The 19,104-nt window shown below is 39.2% G+C and overlaps 2 protein-coding genes across 2 annotated transcripts; one reads left to right on the forward strand and one right to left on the reverse strand.

Moving 5' to 3' along the window:
• Nucleotides 1-2,906: 2,906 nt before the first annotated feature.
• Nucleotides 2,907-7,271, reverse strand: LOC142996909 (solute carrier family 22 member 7-like). The gene is made up of 9 exons (XM_076148035.1): nt 6,888-7,271; nt 6,509-6,612; nt 5,917-6,071; nt 5,613-5,781; nt 5,398-5,521; nt 5,190-5,299; nt 4,440-4,654; nt 3,218-3,326; nt 2,907-3,117 (listed from the first exon to the last, which is right to left on the reverse strand). The coding sequence occupies exons 1-9, from the start codon at nt 7,269-7,271 to the stop codon at nt 2,907-2,909; spliced, it is 1,581 nt and encodes a 526-aa protein (XP_076004150.1).
• A 5,108-nt stretch (nt 7,272-12,379) lies between these two features.
• Nucleotides 12,380-19,012, forward strand: synpo2b (synaptopodin 2b). Its single transcript, XM_076148066.1, has 3 exons — nt 12,380-12,980; nt 13,915-16,145; nt 18,533-19,012. The coding sequence occupies exons 1-3, from the start codon at nt 12,380-12,382 to the stop codon at nt 19,010-19,012; spliced, it is 3,312 nt and encodes a 1,103-aa protein (XP_076004181.1).
• Nucleotides 19,013-19,104: the final 92 nt, after the last annotated feature.

The raw sequence follows: 19,104 nt of genomic DNA on the forward strand, positions 1-19,104 counted from the left end.
ATTTGTAACATGTATCCACATGGCTGATTCTCCACCCAATCCAGCTGAATAAGCATCTTTTGTATGAACATTTACAAAATGTTGATATCCAACACTTCAATTCAGCAACATGAGCTTGTATACATTTTCATTGTCAAGCTCACACGAATAAATTCACATCATATTAATATCATAAAAACATAACAATGTTATTACTTATTTTACTATTTTACCAACACTATACCTTTCAAATTTCACATTTTATGTCTGTCCACATATCACTGTCACAACTTCCCTTCACAGTTACTGTAATTCAGGGAATTCCCTGTAGTTACCATATCATCTGTACTTCACATGCATTCAGTCTGTTCTGATGTTAGTGAGATGACAGAGAGTGCGGTACTATTTTCATGAGGAATTAAAATAGTTTTGGAATTTTCTTGCAGTGAAGCACGTTGTCTGTCGTACAGTTTGGAGTGTTTTCCTGTTTGGAAGAGCATACACTGTATTGAGAGCCTGGGTGGAGCTTCTAAATCCCAATGGTTGTAGAAGGACTGACAGTACTAGCAGGCACGCTAGCCTGCCTTTTTTCTTCCAACTAGACTGTTGGATGCACAGTTCTCATGTCTGTGAAGGTTTTTTGTGGACCTGCTCGACATGACGGCTTAATTCTGCAAATTCTGCATTCTGCCTTTATGTTTTAACAATTGTTAAAATGCATCCAAATGCAGCTTCTTTTTTTTTTTACAGCTGTCACTCATCTTTTCGCGCACTGTAGACCGAGACCATCCTATCATACTGTCTAGATTAAGTTGCAGAAAAAATAAAAACAGCTCTCGGACAGGAGCCGGTTCCCATCTTCCACCTCAAAGAGTTGAGCCAGCTTGTTCGCTAACGACACATGACGCCCTGCTAGCAGTCGGAAAGTCCAGTGAAAAGTTGCTGTGGACTTTGGTGAAGTGGCTCCACAGACGCGTTCGCACCGCAAACAAGACACGCACTGTCATTCCCCTTCTTGATTTTTTTTAATTCCTCATGAAAATAGTATATTTGTTGCCTTTTATCGGGGCTGTTTTCGGGGCGGTCATCCTCAAATCCAGCATGCGCTTGCTAGCCGAATGTTACGGCGTCACGTAACCAAACGTGAAAGCCGCGTCATTTGTTGGACTAACAGCTAATCAGCTGTTAGTCGATTATAAACGATTATAAATACATATATATATGTATTTTTATATTAATATATATGATATATATATTTATTTTATATTTTTATATTATTTTTATTATTATATTATTATTATATATTATTATATGTATTAATATATTTATATTATATATATATATATATATAATATAAACGATTATAAACCAATCGGTTTATAATCGTTTTATGACAAAAGGGGGCGGGATGTCTGAATTTGATTGGATAGAAACAGCTTTACCAAGTGATTATGTGTTGTCAAATGTACGTATTCTTGGAACCTTTCGGGGAGCTACTCAGAAGCGCTTGGCGAGCTACCGGTAGCTTGTGAGCGACTTGTTGGTGACTCCTGCACTAACTTTACTTCCTCCCCAGAGTTTTCTGTGTTCTGTCGTCCCACAGCTGTTGTGGAAGCCTGTCCTGTAGAGATGACGACCCTGTTCGGCTATTAGTATCAATATCATTAGTCCTGTTTATTATTAGTTATTTATTATTATTTCACTTTATTTGTATTATTTTATTTTATTTTTTTATTGTTGTCGCTGTCTCTCTCTCTCTCTCTCTCTCTCTCTCTCTCTCCTTCTCAACCCAACCAGTCAGGGCAGATGGCTGCCCACCTAGAGCGCAGTTCTGCGTGAGGTTTCTTCCTGTTGAAGGGGAGTTTTTGCCAAGTGCTTGCTCATGGGGGAATGTTGGTCCTCTTTAAATACTCTGTATGTAAGGTGCCTTGAGATAACGTTTGTTGTGATTTGGCACCATATAAATAAAGTAAATTGAGTGGAATTGTATATAGTGCTTGCATTGATCCAAGTATTATCAAGCGACACCTTACAGCTGCATTCAAATCAATGAGAATGCTGTAATGTTCAGTTTTATACATGAGGTTTTATACATGATTATGTGGGCTGTTGCTTAAGGGCAATTAGGACAGGGACAAATCTGCTGTCTTCATCATGCATGAATGAGCAAGTGGGCTCACAACCTGTTCGGTGCGGATTGGTCAGTCTCAAGTAACATCAACAATTAACTTCTTAAATGAATGTGTCGGGTAAAAAACCTATTCCAATGTGTTGAGACGCTTCACTGAGCTGCATGGCTGCGCTGTGCAAAGTGCATGATATTAATCCTGACACACTGTGTGAGACATTTGGTTCTTGTTGAAGATACAGAACACACACAATCTGTATTCTGCATTAAGCACAACTTTATTTGTATTTTTTTAACAGTTATATGATAAGAGTGTGCTGGGTTTCTCCCATTCTGCCTCTTTTCTCCCCCTGCTGGTCAAATATATACAGTATATACTGTAGTTTTACTGAGTCACTGGTTTGCTGGAATATGGTTTCACAACACACTCAGAGTGTAAGATTCAGTGAACCCCACCGTGTGCTTGATAATGAATGTGAATGTTTAAACATCAGTGACACATTGAAGCTCAGAATATTGTCCCTTTTCTCAATGTGAGGGATTTTGCTGGACTATTTTGCTGCTTGGTGATTGCTCCCTGCAATACAGAGAAAATATTGTTCATTGTTTCATAATGAATGTAGAACCATGAATTACATTAGATATATTGTTTTCTACACACTGGCAAATGTCAATTAAAGGGGTTCACACAGTTTACAAACCACAGTTTACCCTTTCACTAAAAAAACTTACTTCTCAAGTTTAACCTACAATATTGATTTATTTTTACAGCTTTTAAGCTTCCTTTATAGTTTCCTCTTTACCTTGGATGCTCGATGTCCTCAATCAACTCTGGCAGTTGCCTGTTTAATGTTTCAGGCAGGAGTAAAACCACAAATCCAGAAACCACTGCCACCAGACAGTAAATCATTTCAGGCAGGAGATGCCACACATCGCCCAGCAGAGCGATGAGAGGGGATATGGACACACCAAGCCGGGCCATAAAAGAGGTGTAGCCTAAGGCGTTCTGTCTGAAAAACCAATGAACTGATCTTAATTTGTGTGACCTGAAATCAAAACAAGATTAATCTGTATTGTCAGACTGGTGACAGAGGTATGTTATTGACTAACCGTACAACTGTAGGATACAGTTCGGTTGTGTAGAGAAAGATGGTTGTAAATGAAGCTTCTGAAAAGGCTTTTCCAAGGACAGCCACAACAGTGCGAATGGCCCACTTATCTGAGGGAAGAGGTGTTAACATTTGATCATGACCCTTCTGCAATGATATACTGTATGAATATATATGTATATGTTAGGGCTGGGCAAGTCAACGCCTTATTATTGCGTTAACGCAGTAATCAATTAATGCCGATAATTACTTTTTCGTACCATAACACACAAAAAGATTTTTTATTAAATCATCATTATTATTTTGAAAGTCCGTTGCCCACTAGCTACAAACTGCTGGCTGATTTGTGTTGCAGCGATTTCGGTCTGAGGAACGAATGACGGCACGTGTGAGCCTTCCTCAAGACGCACCATCACAAGAAGAATACACAAGTGACAGCGTTACAACGTGCACCAACTGTTGCTCTCACTGGAGACTACTGGACATCGATGTGTAAACGTGATTACCTCGGTGTTATACTGCATTACTGTATATTGATGAACAGTGGGAGCTGCATTCACATGCTCTGACTGGAATGAAAACAGAAGACATTTTGCTGAAACGTGCGCAGAAGATTTTCATGTTGCACAGCAGTGGAACGTTTAAAATGAAGTTAACACACGTAGCGCATAGTCCAGGAAGAATGCTGCTGCGAGACATCTGCTTTTTGAACATGCCTGACAACCCTGCGTCGTGCACAAAAGTTTGGGAACCACTGCATTAATGTAATCAAATCAAGTCTGTGTGTGTGTGTGGTTTAAAGTGGCCCACAACTTTTCTGCATTTGGCCAGGGCATTGTCAAACGCACTGTTCTGCAGATACTGTGACAGAATGCTGGGCACTGTGCACGACGCAGGGAGCGTGTTCAAAAGGCAGACATCTAGCAGCAGCGATCATATTTCTTGCACCATCTTGCACAGCTCATGTATTCTTCTTGCGTCTTAAGGGGGGCTCATACATGCTGTCATTTGTTGCGTTCCTGAAGGGAAGACCCACATCTTCCACAATACTAATCGGCCTGCAGTTTGCAGCTAGTGAGCAACAGACTTTCAAAATAAAAAATATTAAAAACTAAATTATTTTGTTGCGTTAATGCGCAATAAAAATAATCGGCGTTGATTAATGCGTTAACTTGCCCAGCGCTAGTAACTACATAAAAAGATTAAAACTTGTGAAAAATCACCTTTTGGAACAAAAATGTTGATGAAGAGGCAGAGCCCAGTTGTCAGCAGGGACCATGTCTGACCAGGCCTCCTACCAATGCGCTTTAGGAAGTAATATACACCAATCTTCATTGGCATCTCAATGATTCCAAATATGAATTGTGTCAGGTATGGATTTAGACCAAACCCAGTGATATTTAGAGATATCCCATAATATGTAAATGCAACTCCGTACCTAAAGATGCAAAAGACATTCAAGCTTCAGTCAGTGGAATTAATGATAAAACTGACAGCAGAGGATGAACTACTACATAATACACAGATTAAGTCCATAAATAGTATAAATACAATGCAAAGGGTGAAAACATTCAATGTGGTCATATGTTATACTTCATGTTTATTGTACAGAGTGACTAAACAGGAGGTAAGCAATTCAATTATTATAAGGTGATGGAAAATATAAACTTGACAATCTCAAATAAAAGAAATAATTATAATAATTTAATAATTATAGGAGGCAATTGTAAATTGTCTGATGGATTTTCTCAGGGTAGCTCCCTTTAATAAATGCCAATACAGAATGGGGGTGATACACAAGGATGTATTTTGGGTAGTAATTTTAAATAATAATAATAATAATAATAATAATAATAATAATAATAATAATAATGACAATGTAAGTGAATTGAGAGATATCTTTGTACTGAAATACTGAGCATCTTCATTTTTTGGTTTTATTGTCCATATTCTTGTGTAGTATTGGCACTTACCATACTATCCCAGAGCATATGGCAATCTTCCTGATATTTGGGGTCCGAAAGAGATCTACAAAAGTGTACTTCTGTCCAGTTTCAGTTGGTAAGTCTGAGTCTAATAAAGTCTGCAAATAAACCCAAACAAACAAACCTTGAGTTGCCTCTCCCCACCTCACTAAGAGCTGGTCAGATATTCAAGTAAAAGCAATGGTGAGATCTGTACCGTTGGTGTGATGGCAGCCATACATGTGGATCTGTTATTCATCTTTGCACATTTCATGATGTAATAATGCGCTGCTTCTACCTTCCCATTCGCTGCAAGCCACCTTGACGACTCTGGAAGCCACCTGAAGAAACAAAGATGACACATTTATCTCATAAATACCTCAGGGTTTGGAGTTACAGTTTTTGGAATATAAAAGATAAGAAACATTATACCGCCAAAGGATGATGGACAGCACCAAGGGTGAGGTCGCTACCAGAATGAGTATCCTCCACTCGTTTACCATATACGCTAAACCAACTAGAATCCAGGTCCCAAATGTCCAGTCCAGGCTGATGATCACACCAGAGAAGGTCCTGTGTTCAACGCTGAACCATTCAACATCTGTGTAAATGTCAGCACAGATATGTCACATTTCAAAACCTTAGCAACTTAAAGGTAAAGTAGAAGGAACTTTTAGTTGCTGAAATCAATAAACACAAGAAATTAGTTTTTTGCATCTCATTGAGAATGACTCACTTAAAACATAGCTGATGATGCTTATTCCAGCAAGGGACATTCCAGTGAAAAATCTCATGGTAACAAACATCCCATAAGAGGTGGAAAATGAACTTATGGTTGCAAAAAACAATGTTGACACATAAGCCACCAAGAGAAGCGGTCGCCGTCCAAACCTGGTCATTTAACAACAAAAACTACATTAAATAGGCAACTGTTTATTTGACATGAAGTTCAAATGCATTGTGGAGTTGCACGCCTGTAGGCACTTCTGTATGTTTAAAGTAATTCTAGCAAACTCATGTCGTTGACTCATAGGTGGCACTGAAGCATGATGATACATTTATAAGGTCAAAGGTTTTGAGAAAATGCTATTATACCTTTTTATAAGGGTCTGCATAGGATTCAAGTATTAACCTAAACTTCCATCAGCCAGTCAGTTCATCATCATAATTGTCAATCACTCAGTACATTTTGATTTACTAGTTTAAATCTTCAAAACATTCTCATCACTAAACATCAACAATTTTGAAGATTATGCAGATACACGTGCCACAAAGGGCCCATGTTACATTTTTTGTGATCAATTAAAATCACAAAAGTTTCTTATTACCTGTCGCTGACCAAGCCAAATATAGGAGCTCCAATCATAACACCAATGAAGAAAATTGTGGCTGTGGCTTTGTTAAGTCCTTTGCTGCTGCACACAAGATCCCACTACAGAGAAAAATGTCAGCAGAATTTTTAATTTATTGGATTGGATAACGAATACACTCCGCATTTGGACAGAAATTGAAAAGTGAAATTGTTAAAATTGATAAATGACAGCAGAAGTGACATAACATTTGATTGATATGACCTGAAAAGCAGAATTCAAAATATGGCAAAATATGTTTTGGTAAATATATCCATTATTGCTCATCACTTTGACCACTAAGTTTAAAACAGAGATGTGGCAGTTTCCTCATGGTTAATTACAGCATGATGCATACCTCTGTTGCCAGCGTAGATCTATAGGTGCTGTTGTCAAACACCCATCCGTTGGGACATTCAAGGGTGGGTGTATCCTCGCTGCTGTTATGGGATGACAGATTTTGGTATTGGGGCTTTTCAAAGATCTTACAGGGGCTCAGTGTCCCATCCTGCTCTACTGGCACGTGTGCTGCAAGTTTCTGCTCCAGCGTTAAATTCCCCAAGACCACGGCATCATCATCCAGGTTGCTGATGTCACAGTGATGAGCAGGAATAGCTGCTATGAAGTTATTCAGCAGAAAGTGACATGGCAAAGTAATTCGAGAAGTCAGCTGAATCAAAATTAGCATGAGTTGGAATTTTCCAAAGCTGCCGATCTCTGAGAATATGCTATCAAACTTCATTGTGCTGCTTCCAACCCTAGCTGGACCCTAAATGTAAAGTGAATGGACAGAGCTGCTCAAGATACATTTACAAGCACAACATTAATCATTCATGTGTTCAAAGTTAAAACTAGATCCTGAATTGCTCACTGATTTACAATATTTAAAATATGGAACATGGAATAAGCCTTGTTATCTCTTTGCATTTGCTTATTTACCCCATTTGTAAGGAATATTATAGTTACTGGCCTTCTTGTTTATAGAAACATCTCCAACTATCTCATCAAAATGCTCTTTCCACAGCTACATTAACACAATATTGCACAAGAATACTTCTTACAGTTCATTCTATTCATCTGTCAATGCTCTCCTCTCTTCTGAATCCAGCTTAAAACCCCCAACTGCTGCTGAAATAACTGATCACATTCATAAATCTAACATACAGAGTTAGACTCCCTTCCTACTCAGTTAGTTAAGGTTTGTCTTCCTTCCTTTCCCCCTTAATAATTGACATCGTACGTACTCCCTTACGTCTGGTTTTTGCTCTGTTGTCTTTCAAAGCAGCTGCAATACCTCCATTACTCAACAAACCTGGCACAGAACCCATCCATCCATCATCTGTCACTGCTTATCCACTAGTGGATCGCAGGTTCGCTGGAGCCAATCCCAGCTTTCCAAGGGCGAGGGCGGGGTACACTCGACAGGCCACCCGTACTAAGTAATTTCCGTCATATTTCAAATCTACAATTTTTCTCCACAAGGCTCATAACAAACGTTGCCGCTCAGGTTAATGCTCCCCTGACTGAAAACAAATCTCTTGGAATAATTCTGGTTTTCATTCCTTTCACGGAGACAGCCATGGTGAAAAACAACAGTGACCTGTCGTGGTGGCTGACTCTGGGCTTTTAACTGTACTCATCCTTCTTGATTGGAGAACCGTCTTGTATTACAATCTCACATGCATTTTCCAAGAGAGATTAGCTTCTATTGGAAACACTGTCACCTCTCTTGCCTGGTTCACATCTTATTTGTCTGCGGTCGCACTTAATTTGTGCAGTTCAAGAGATCACAATCCTTCCCTGTTACTTCCTTCCTCTGTTCCGGGTCCCCGTCAATTTATTATTTAAGTTTACCTCTTATTTTTTTTATTATTTTAAGGAAATTCAATATTCAATTTTATTGCTATGCAGCGCCCACATCAACAATGTTACAAGGTCTGCATATTTATACTACTAATGCTATCCTCTTTCTTCTTACCCTCAACTTCAATTAGTCCAGAATCCAGCTGCCAGTATCATTACCAGAACTCCCTCACTCCTGTGCATCAGCAACTTCGCAGGCTCCCTGTTAAATTCCACATTGATTTCACGATTCTGCTTTTAACTTTTTTTTTATGCAGATTTTTATTGAAGGAAGCATTTGACAGGACAATGAGCAAGCAGTAACGAGACATTTTAGAGATTGTTTTCCATACACACAGGTGGAGAGGAGAGGCGGTGGTTGACAATTGAAAATTGTTGGTTGTTTTTTGCTTTGTCTTGTAAGGTGTTCTTGAGTGCTTTGAAATGTGCCTATAAATAAAATGCATTAGTATCATTATTATTATTAGATTAATGCTTGAGTCAAAGTAGTTAGTAACTAGGCCAAACATTTTTTTTATTTTTTTAGCAAATGCAAAACCCATTTCAGATCCATCTACCTAATCTCGTCATCTCAATATGTTATGCAAGTGAAATCCTGTCCAGAAATTAGGATAAAAGTGTTGATTTTTTCCATTTCCTCTCTGTGCTGTGCACATACCATGACATGTCACCTGACATGAAGGCCAGGTTCATTGGAGCAAGGCTAATTTCAGACTATTGGCTGCAAACTGCCCTTTTTTATTAATTCATCGATTCTAACTGATGACTGGGATAAATAATAGAGATCACATTCCCATCCTTTATCATTTGTTTTGATTTGATCCATATCTTACAACTTACAGTACATACTGTTTGTGTTTTTAAAGCTGGTGGTGGGTCGGTGGGTTTGAGATTAAAAGACAACCTGCAGATAAAACATGAAATATAAAACAGCGTCAACAAACTTTATTTCAAAGGTTACGCGTTTTATGACCAAAAGTCATAAAGTAACAAATACAATTTGTGTGATAGTAGTTGTTTTATGTGTTGGTTGTAACTATTACATAAATTGTACTGTATAAGTTAAATACATTTCTCTGTTAGTGGTGATCTTGGATGGGAGCTTCCCAATATCAGACATAAATTCGTAACTTATGTCAGTTATGGCTTAACATTTACCGAGCGCTGTCTCCTGTAGGTACGAGTCCTGGGCTAGAGAAGTGAAGAATCAAATAATGATTTATTATTATTGTTATTATAATTAATTGATTTTCCATAACAGGTGATAGAGTGACATGCAGGACATCTACAGTAAATTGATGCTTATGTACTGTGTAAGGAAACATACTTTGTTAATGGTGTACACGAAAATTGAGACCATATCGTCCTACAAAAAATAACTATTACATACTAAAACAATACTAAAAATGTTTAAATAATGCACAACTGGATATATATAAACATTCACATTATGGCAAGTGGACATTGTGGGCTACTTTCTCCTATGTCCCTTTTTAATCCCATACCCAGATTTAGCTCCTTGTATGGTCATAAAGAAAACACAACATTTTTATTTTACAATGTTTTACTTATAATACTATTACTGTATACAGTGCTTGTATTGATTGAAGTATTAACAAGTCTTACAGCTACATTACAATCTTTTAGTATATTGTAATTTTCAACTTTATTGCATGATGTTCCTTGAGCTGTTGCTGAAGGGGAATGGGACAGGAACAAATGTGCTCTCTCTTCATCATGCATGAATGAGCAGGTGGGCTAGCAGATCTGCATTTTGTATAAACAGCTCAGATTGTCTTTGCTGCAGTCACACACTGATACAGTAGAGAACCACTGCAAGTCTACAAGTCTTGATGGGTAAGTTTTGGACAGATTATGTTATGGTACCTAAATACAGTTGAAATTGGATGAACTCATTTGTTCTCTTAGGGATCAGTGTTACATCAGAGAGAGGTAAGACTTAACATAATGATAGATATCATCAGGTGCATTTAAAATTTGACTCAATATGCCTGCATGCAAAAGGCTTTGATTAACATCTAAAGGATAAATAATGTTGGAATAGGCTAAATACAGTGATCAACAATGGTGTTTTACTTTGTCCTGATGTGTCCTTGATGTAGAGCATCTTCTGTCATGTAACAGTTGCTCAATTACCACCATGACAATTTAAATTATGCTATTTTGGTGTGCTAATAGATATATTCTTCATGGTTTTGTGGTTCATATTTAATGATTTCAGTATCATTATGGGCTCATATTGACTTCAACTGTGTACTCTGTTAGCATTAGTGATAAAAATGCCATTGAAAGCTGCCTAAAATGTGCATATCTCATTAATGACAGAAATAGGACAGATTAAATATGCAATCATATGGAAACATCTGATCCTCTTGAGCGCACACAGGCTCACAGGGTCACATCCAGAGCAAATGCTCAGTCATTTGTCAAGTTTACTGACCCTATGTGTCTGTGGCAGTGAGCCACCTTAATGAAGTTATATTACCTTACAAGGAAAAAGTAATCTGCGCTGCACAGATTTTAGGGCTCAATGCTGACAAAGTGTAGAACCGAGTGTGAAGAGAAGTCTTGCCAAACGAAACAGTGTCCGATAGTCTCCTTGTTTGATTAATTTCAGAGATTTCACAGGGCTTGTAAAAAAGGGACAAACATTGTGTGTGTACTAATAATGTCGGTATATTCACATCACACACACATATTCACCTTAGCTGGGGATTGAATATTGCCGCTTAATGTGATTTTATGTGAATTCCCTCAGCAAATCATTAGAAAATACTCAAAGATTCTCCCTATTATCTGATCCTATTTATGTCTAGAAATCTGGCAATCTACAAACAACACCAAACACTAAACAAAAGTAGTGTCGAAAAGCACAAAACTGGGGATATACAAAACTAAATGTCTGATTGAAGTTCTGTCTTCATCCTTTTTTTAAATGATCTTTCTGTTGCTACTGCACATGGTACACAAATTGTACAGTATGTGGATGTTAAAGTACACTGATGTTGGTCTGACTTTTCAGTGTTATGGCGCCTCCATCTGGTGGTTCTTTAGAAATGTGTGAAGAGTAAAAGTCTTGGGTTTGCAGTGATATTTTATGTTTTTTTTTTGTTTCCAAACTGTGACACTACAGGCATATTGTTCAAATGTTCATTGTTTTTAACTGTACTTAATTTATATACTATATCTTGCTAAAATAGTCAGTTAAAGAAGAATAATTAATAGCACGTTTGGACAAAAGAATTACCTATGATAACTTGAAAACTGTTACAGATGATATTTAGGATATTTAATTTGATATAGTCATCGACACTATTTTTGGAGAGATTTGTGGTTTAAATTCGTTGTAGAAAACAAGCACTGGATTTCAATGAGGGCAATCGGGGCCTTGCATTGTTTTTCAGCTATTTATAAAACATTCTCTCTCCGATTTAGTTCTTAAATGGAAATGCTGACACGCATTCATTTAAGTTGCAATGATAAATGAGAACAGTGAGGGGAAAGAAACACTGCTGTATAAACAGCAGTTCGGAAAACAGCCATCCGATTGTTTTGCTTATGCTCTGGATGTGACTGCTCCCCAATGATTTTCATACCATTCCATTTAGAGCGATGGCAGCGCTGATGAAACTGCCAAGGCAAGGCTGCAATTCCTATTGGGGAGAGGAATTTATTCAGTCAATTATGCGGACATTACAAGTGTTGTGTGTGACATACTGACAGATCTCAACACGGAACACTTCAAAGCAAAATAGTTCTATTGATTATTGTTGTAATTTTGCAGCTTCATCAGTTTGGTCTTTACATTATGACATCCGATATTAACAATGATGTTGGTCTGAGTAGGATTGATTTATCGATAACACAAACAACCAAAATTGTACTAAAATGTCTCCTTGTCATCCACCTTCACAGTCTTGAAGGTAACGTCGGTGACACCCGGGACACTGTGAAAGTCCACTGAAGATGGAACCTGAAGTGGACCCAGACTTATGTGACAACTTGGTCATTTGGTCAGAGTCAGATGGGTCCCAAGGACCTTATGGTTCAGAGTCCCTGTCAGAGTCCAACGATGAAGATGGCGTGAGTGAGTACCGTCACCCTATTAGTATCGAAAACACTAACCTGGGGTCCCCGGAATACCTTCAATCACAAGAATGTGAATCTGCATGTGAACAACTGTCAAGGTCTCCTCTTTACAAGACAACAGTGAGGTCATTGTCCTCCGATTCAGAGTGCCTTGACTCAGAGCCCCACACAGACCAGATATCACAAACAGTGTCTCCGTCATCGTCCTCCTCTCTTGGCTGTGCTGGTATGACCCTGGCCCTGACCCTGGCCACAGAACAGCCAGTTGGAGCCAGCAACAGGCAGAGACGAGCGTCTGGTTTTGGATGCAAGGCAAACAGGAGGCTTGAATCTTCAGAGGAAGGAGGGTGCTGTGAAGCACCTCCTGCTCCTGTCTCCTTTGGAATTTCAGATGAGAGTGCTGAGCAGGCAGAGAAGAGGAACTGGGAGCCTGACACAGATCTGTGCAGAGTGGACAGGGGCAGGACAAGGTGCACACGTAAGTATCTGTCCTCTTTACTCATTTTTTTATCCCATGGAGAGACTCTATCTCAACTACACAGCATGCGATGAAAACTATTTTTTCATTTTAACTGACTAATTTATTCGTGGCTTAGATGTAGTTTTGTTTCATTTCAAATGCAGTGTTGGTGAACAGAAGAAAAACACTTAATATAATGAATGTAAATGATATTCTTTGTGTATAGTTATTATGGGCATAATATGAAGTGAGAAACACATAACTGATTAATAACTTGTGCAAAGGACTATGGGTGCTAGTTATTTTTATACTGTAATGTGGGGACAATTTGAGGTTGAGTTGCAGGGTGAATTCCCAGTAGCTTCAGTCGTCAGCGCAGGATAAGAATAAAGTATTACTGTGCCTGTGATGAGGCTGGCAGAAAGCAGTTTGACAGACACCAACATGTGGGCCTGTCACCCGAGCCTTTTTTCCGACGGTAGACTGGAAAGTGAGCTCCTCACTTTTCTTGCCTCATGGTTCCCCCCCACCCACACCCCCGTTGGCTGCTTTTATAAGTGTGCTTGCTTCAGCAAGAATCATTTCAAAAATGATGACTCTCATTTTTAAGTGTACATGTTTCATGTAAAAAATAAATAAATAATAATAATCTGTGTTGCTAGCTAAGTCTGCCTTATTGAATAACTAAATCTGTTTTCTGATTATGATAATATTGTTCTCATCTGAAATTGACCCACAATAACAACTTTAAAATACTTAAATTTAATGTATTTATCATAGATTAAATAACAGAATTATCAAGCGAATGTGATTTCACCATCTGCCCAGTAGTTTTTCTATTTTACCAAGTATTAACATACAGAAAAAAGAAAAAAAATCTTTGTACAATCCTTGCTCTTGATTAACTGTGGCATGTGTTTCCTCTCCCTCTCTCTCCCTCTGTTTATCCTAGGGCTCAGACACATTGAAAGTGAGTCAGAGAAACAGGTCAAGGAAATCAAGTCTAAATGCAAGCGTATTGCTCTGCTTCTAACCAACGCACCCAACCCTCAAAATAAGGGAGCCTTGTTGTTTAAAAAACGTCTTCAAAGAGCCAAGAAGTACACGCTCGTGAGCTACGGGACAGGTGACTACCAAGACCAAGGAGAGGAAGAAGCTGAAGACATTGGTTATAACCTTGCGACAACAAGTGATTCAGAGCTAGAGGAGGACTACGCTCTTTATTGTCAACAGTATCAATTCAGTGTGAACTGGGCAAGTTTTCAAGAAATGGAAGCACTACCAGAGACGAAAGGAAAGGGTGTAACAATGTTTGCCCAGCGCCGCAAACGGATGGATGACATTGAGTCAGAGCAAGAGGAACTGAGGAGTAAAGGAATACCTGTAGAGACAATGATACAGCCTAAACATACACAAACAAAGGATAGATATGACATGAAGGAAATGTACATGCACACCGAGCAGGCTGACTACATGGATGCAAATTTTGAAGATAATGTAGAGTACCACAGAAATATTCCAAAAACTTCAAGACCCTTGGTGCAAAACAGAACAGCAAAACCTTTCCTAGGAGTTCAAGAAAATAAATTGAAAATCAAAGTACCTGTTCCTATTAACACTACCCCACATGTTTGGTCCCCAACTGGAGACATCATTGCCTCAAGAGATGAGCGCATATCTGTGCCAGCTATCAGGACTTGCATCCTACCAGAGCCAAAACGGAAAATCAATAATAAACACTCTGCAAAGCAGCAGCAAGAATCAAATCTTTCCCTTCAAAACAAAGGAGAAAGGAGGTCTTACATTGAACCAGAGGAGGACTTCTTTAGTCTGGGTGCTGAAGCATGTAACTTCATGCAACCAAGAGCAATAAAACTGAAGAATCCCCCTCCTGTTGCGCCAAAACCTAATTTCAACCCAAATTGCCCTCCTTGGTTGAGAAGCAATCCCTCTGTTGAGCCCTTTAACCCACCAAGAAGTCCAGTTTCATCACCCTCTCCTAGTCCTGCAGGGCCACATCATCAGCGTTACCGGGCTCAAGCCCAACAGAATGCCAACCAGTCTGCTCTAGATCAAACTCAAGGATCACTTCAAATGCCTGCGAATGTTTGGACACCAGTCAACTCCTCTCCTCATCTTCAACCAACCACAAGTAACTGGCGTCAGCAGCCAGCACGATCCCCTGTGAGTACTCAGGCCCTCAGTCCCTCCTACAGCCCACAGCAGCCACCCTCATCCTCAAGGAATATGTCAGAGAGTGCTGCAAACTCAATCGTTTCTTGCCCACCACAAGGTGGGAAACCGTACATTCACGAATCAAAAGCCCCCTTTTCTTTAAGGGGACAAGTCTCAGGCAGAGGTATTAGTCGGGCTAGTGATGGTTCAACCATGGCAGGCAGAGGTGCAGAGTTATTTGCCAAGAGGCAGTCCCGAATGGAGAAGTTTGTTATTGATGCTGAAACAGTACAAGCTAACAAAACAAGATCCCCATCCCCAACCCTATCCCTCCCTGTGTCTTGGAGGTATTCCTCCATTGTTCGTGCACCACCTCCTTTATCTTACAATCCCCTTCTTTCCCCTTTCTACCCTCCAGCCGCAGCTAAGCAGACCCCTTCCACAAGCCCCCAAATCAAGGCAAAGACCAAACAGAAGCCTAAAACACCTCCGAAGCACCTCAACACTTTAGATATCATGAAACATCAGCCTTATCAGTTGGACACGTCACTCTTCACGTATGATGCAAGCACCGAGGCCAAAAGTCTCAGCCCCAGCCCCAGCCCCAGCCCCAAACCATCTCCAGCACCAAAGCCTAAGGTTTCCAAAAGCATGAGGCATAAATCTTCCTGTTCTCAATCTCCTCAAAATGCCTCTGAGCTTACTGTCAAGTCAGAGGCCCCCGCTAAATCCTCTGGATTGGTAAGTCCCAAAAGTTCCTCTGCCCACCAAAACACAAGATGGGCTGAGCCTCCTTCAGCTGACACGCATTTGGATGAAAAGCACACTGTCACATCTACTGCACATCACACACCGAGCAAGCAAGTGCCAAGCACCAAAGCCGCAAGCACTTCCCAGCACTTGTCTTATGGTGACAGCATAGCTGCAGCCTTTTCGCCTGCATCTCTCATTGCTAGGGGTGCACGTCAACTTGCTCCTCAGCCAAAATTTTCTGCAAAGAAGTCAGTGGTGACAAGGAAACACTGGAAACCTGTTGTCATGCTTACTTAGCATAATTTGCTTTGGTATAGTTCAAATGCTAAAATTATAGAGAACAATTAATCTCAGAATTTAGTGGCATTTAGAAAGTCATAAACAAACAACCTAGATGTTTTCAATGTTCATATGTAGGAAACTCACCTCCAACTATTGATGCATCTATAGGGTTACAAGTAGCTGCTAGTCGCTCAAGGGAAACATGCAGAATCTAAGGAAACTTTGTTACATCAGTAATTCAATGACATATCAATTCAAATGAATTATCTCAGCACTTTACATCACTGTCTTGAAACTCAGGAGGCCCATATGTTCTTAACAAGGGAAATATGAGACTAAAATATTATTATTATTATTAGTTAATTTTTCAGGGACAATGCAGCGCACATTATTACACACATAGCCATCACAAATCAATGCATAACAGAGTATGTAGATGTGTTACATGAAAGGTTTCTAGCCAGATGGCTAATTTGCAACCCCAGTCCCTGGTCAGGCCTTTCTAAACGAAAAACATAATATGTAGTGGTCTAAAAAGATATCTAAATATATAACTAAAATCTTAAATGATGTCGCCTTACTTTTCGAAGAGAAAAATAGGGATGTGGATTGTTTTGAGCTATGGTTATTTTTATGTTGATTCTTTTTACAGTAGTCATCAACCTTAAAGACTACATGCAATAATAAAACAACGCAAGTAACGCAATTATACTATTACATTTTTATTTACTGGATATTCTAACCAATTAGTGTGATTGGGTAAATACTGTATTAATGCACTTCTTCTTTGAAAGCATACACAGTTCCTTCATTCTCATTCCAAACTGTGTTTATATCACAACAGCTAAAAGCATTGACATTAGTTGTGATCGTTATCTTGAAATGTTTTTTTTTAATGTAGATGTGTTTTCTATAGTTGTCAGTTATGGACAGTTAATGTCAGTGAAATCATCAGCCGTCCAAGGTTATTACAGAAATTTGATTATTCCACCATTGATTCACATTACCAAACAGAAATAGGAGAATAGGAAGGGACTGTCCCTGTGTCTGTCTTTGTGATAGATCCCTGTTTATTGCACTTCTTGTTCTTAGCACAGTCATGCTATTAAATTTCTTTTTCCTCAACCCTTACTTGTGTTCACTCTTCTGTCTCTGTCACAAGCTTCTGTGCACCTTTCCTCAACTACTCCCACTTATTCTGACTCTGTCTCATATTGTATCCTTTATCTTTCTCACTGCATCCAAGTTACGAATGCTGCACAGCAACACGAGCTGCACCTGCAGTAATTTTAGTTGTTTCATGCTTATTAGACAATTGGCTGTTTGCAAAATGTAAATTTGACATAAAAATTGCTGAAGGTGAATGCCATCTCTGACCCGCCTGACTTGTTTTAGCTCCAGTTGATGTATTTGTTTCCACAGTAACACATTCAGTTCTGAATTCAAACTACGGACAGGGATAAGAGTAAACATGATTTATGAACTGAAATGTTTTTAATAAGATACTGATGGATTATTAAAGGAAAACCCACCCTAAAGCAGATTTCACCTACTGCTATTTGAAATATGTTATCAATCCATAGTATCAACAATTGAACTGACATTGAATTAGGCCCTAATGAAATGGGGCCTTGTATCTGTTTTCTCACAGTTGGTTTTATGAATACAAGTTACATTGAAACATACGTTGGTTCCCAACTACTGTAATGAAAACAGCTGGATAAACGTGTGATAATTTCAAGGATTATTTTTTGATCAACTTTAGCTCCAATTTGTTCCCTATGAAAACCTTGCGAAACCTGATCGATGTTGTAATGATGTAATCTTGATTCCATTGTGTCCATTTATCTTAGAAAGTAGGATTCAGGATGAAAATAGGTGAAACTTGGTAAGATAAAAATCTTGATTTAGTCTGGATTCGCCATTTTAGAAAATGAAACCAAAGGTTGTTGTAGATTTAGTTGTAGATTTCAAATTTTGATTAATAATGTCTTGTAACGTTACTAATGTAGGCATTTTACATTTCTTGAACATTAAACAGCAGGTAAGTTCTCTTCATTTATTCTTTTAATATACAGATTCAATACAAATAAGTTATGTTTACTTAGATTGCCAAAACCTTGTATGTGTTATCATAACACAGGAATCTAAAATTGTTGATAAACTAATACAAGTGAAAGGGATTACATTCATTTGTTTGCACCCTTGGGTTCACAGGTATTTGTCTTTTACATTCAAATCTTCTCTACATAGTAATAAACATAAAATCAGCTGTCTGGGCTTTCTTTGATACCAGAAGGTGTCAGCAAAGTCTGCAACACTGCTGTCTCACCAGCAAACCAACATATGTTTTTCCTTAGGGATTTGGTCGAAGTCAGTCCCTGATGCAGCCCAGGCGTCCTGATTCTGTGCCTGCTCACAGACCTCTGTTCGCTGTGAGCACACCTGGATCCCAGCCATCATTTGTTCCTCCACACAGGCAAACATCCTGGCAGGAAAAGGCGTTCAAGCCTCCTACGCCGTGGCAAGCAGCATCCAGGAGCCCCCTTGGTTCAGTGGACGAGGCCTTTGTGTTCCACAGCCTCCAGTCATCTGTTGCATCTAATGTCAAAGCTTTGGCACAGCGCAGATCTCTGCCAGAGCCTCCAGATGAATGGAAGCGCAGGGTGTCTCTTGATCCTGCAGCTGTCAGTAAGGGTCATTTCCATGAAGCCCCAGTTTTTCAGGCCCCGGCTCTGAGCAGGACATTTTCACCTGAGAAACCAGCCTTCTATGGGCCTCCCTTCAGGCCAGCCCAGCCAATGCGGCCCAGCAACAGGCCTACATTTGGATACAAATGACAAGTCACCAGCCCAACAAAATACGCTCCCCTCTTTAGTGCAGCCCAGAGAAGTTAATGCCCCTGTGATGAATGCAAACATTTTAGATAAAG

Source organism: Genypterus blacodes, unplaced genomic scaffold (genome assembly GCF_046128005.1).
Source record: "Genypterus blacodes isolate CSIRO-AG114 ecotype Tasmania unplaced genomic scaffold, CSIRO-AGI_Gbla_v1 ptg000039l_1, whole genome shotgun sequence".
NCBI lineage: Eukaryota > Metazoa > Chordata > Actinopteri > Ophidiiformes > Ophidiidae > Genypterus > Genypterus blacodes.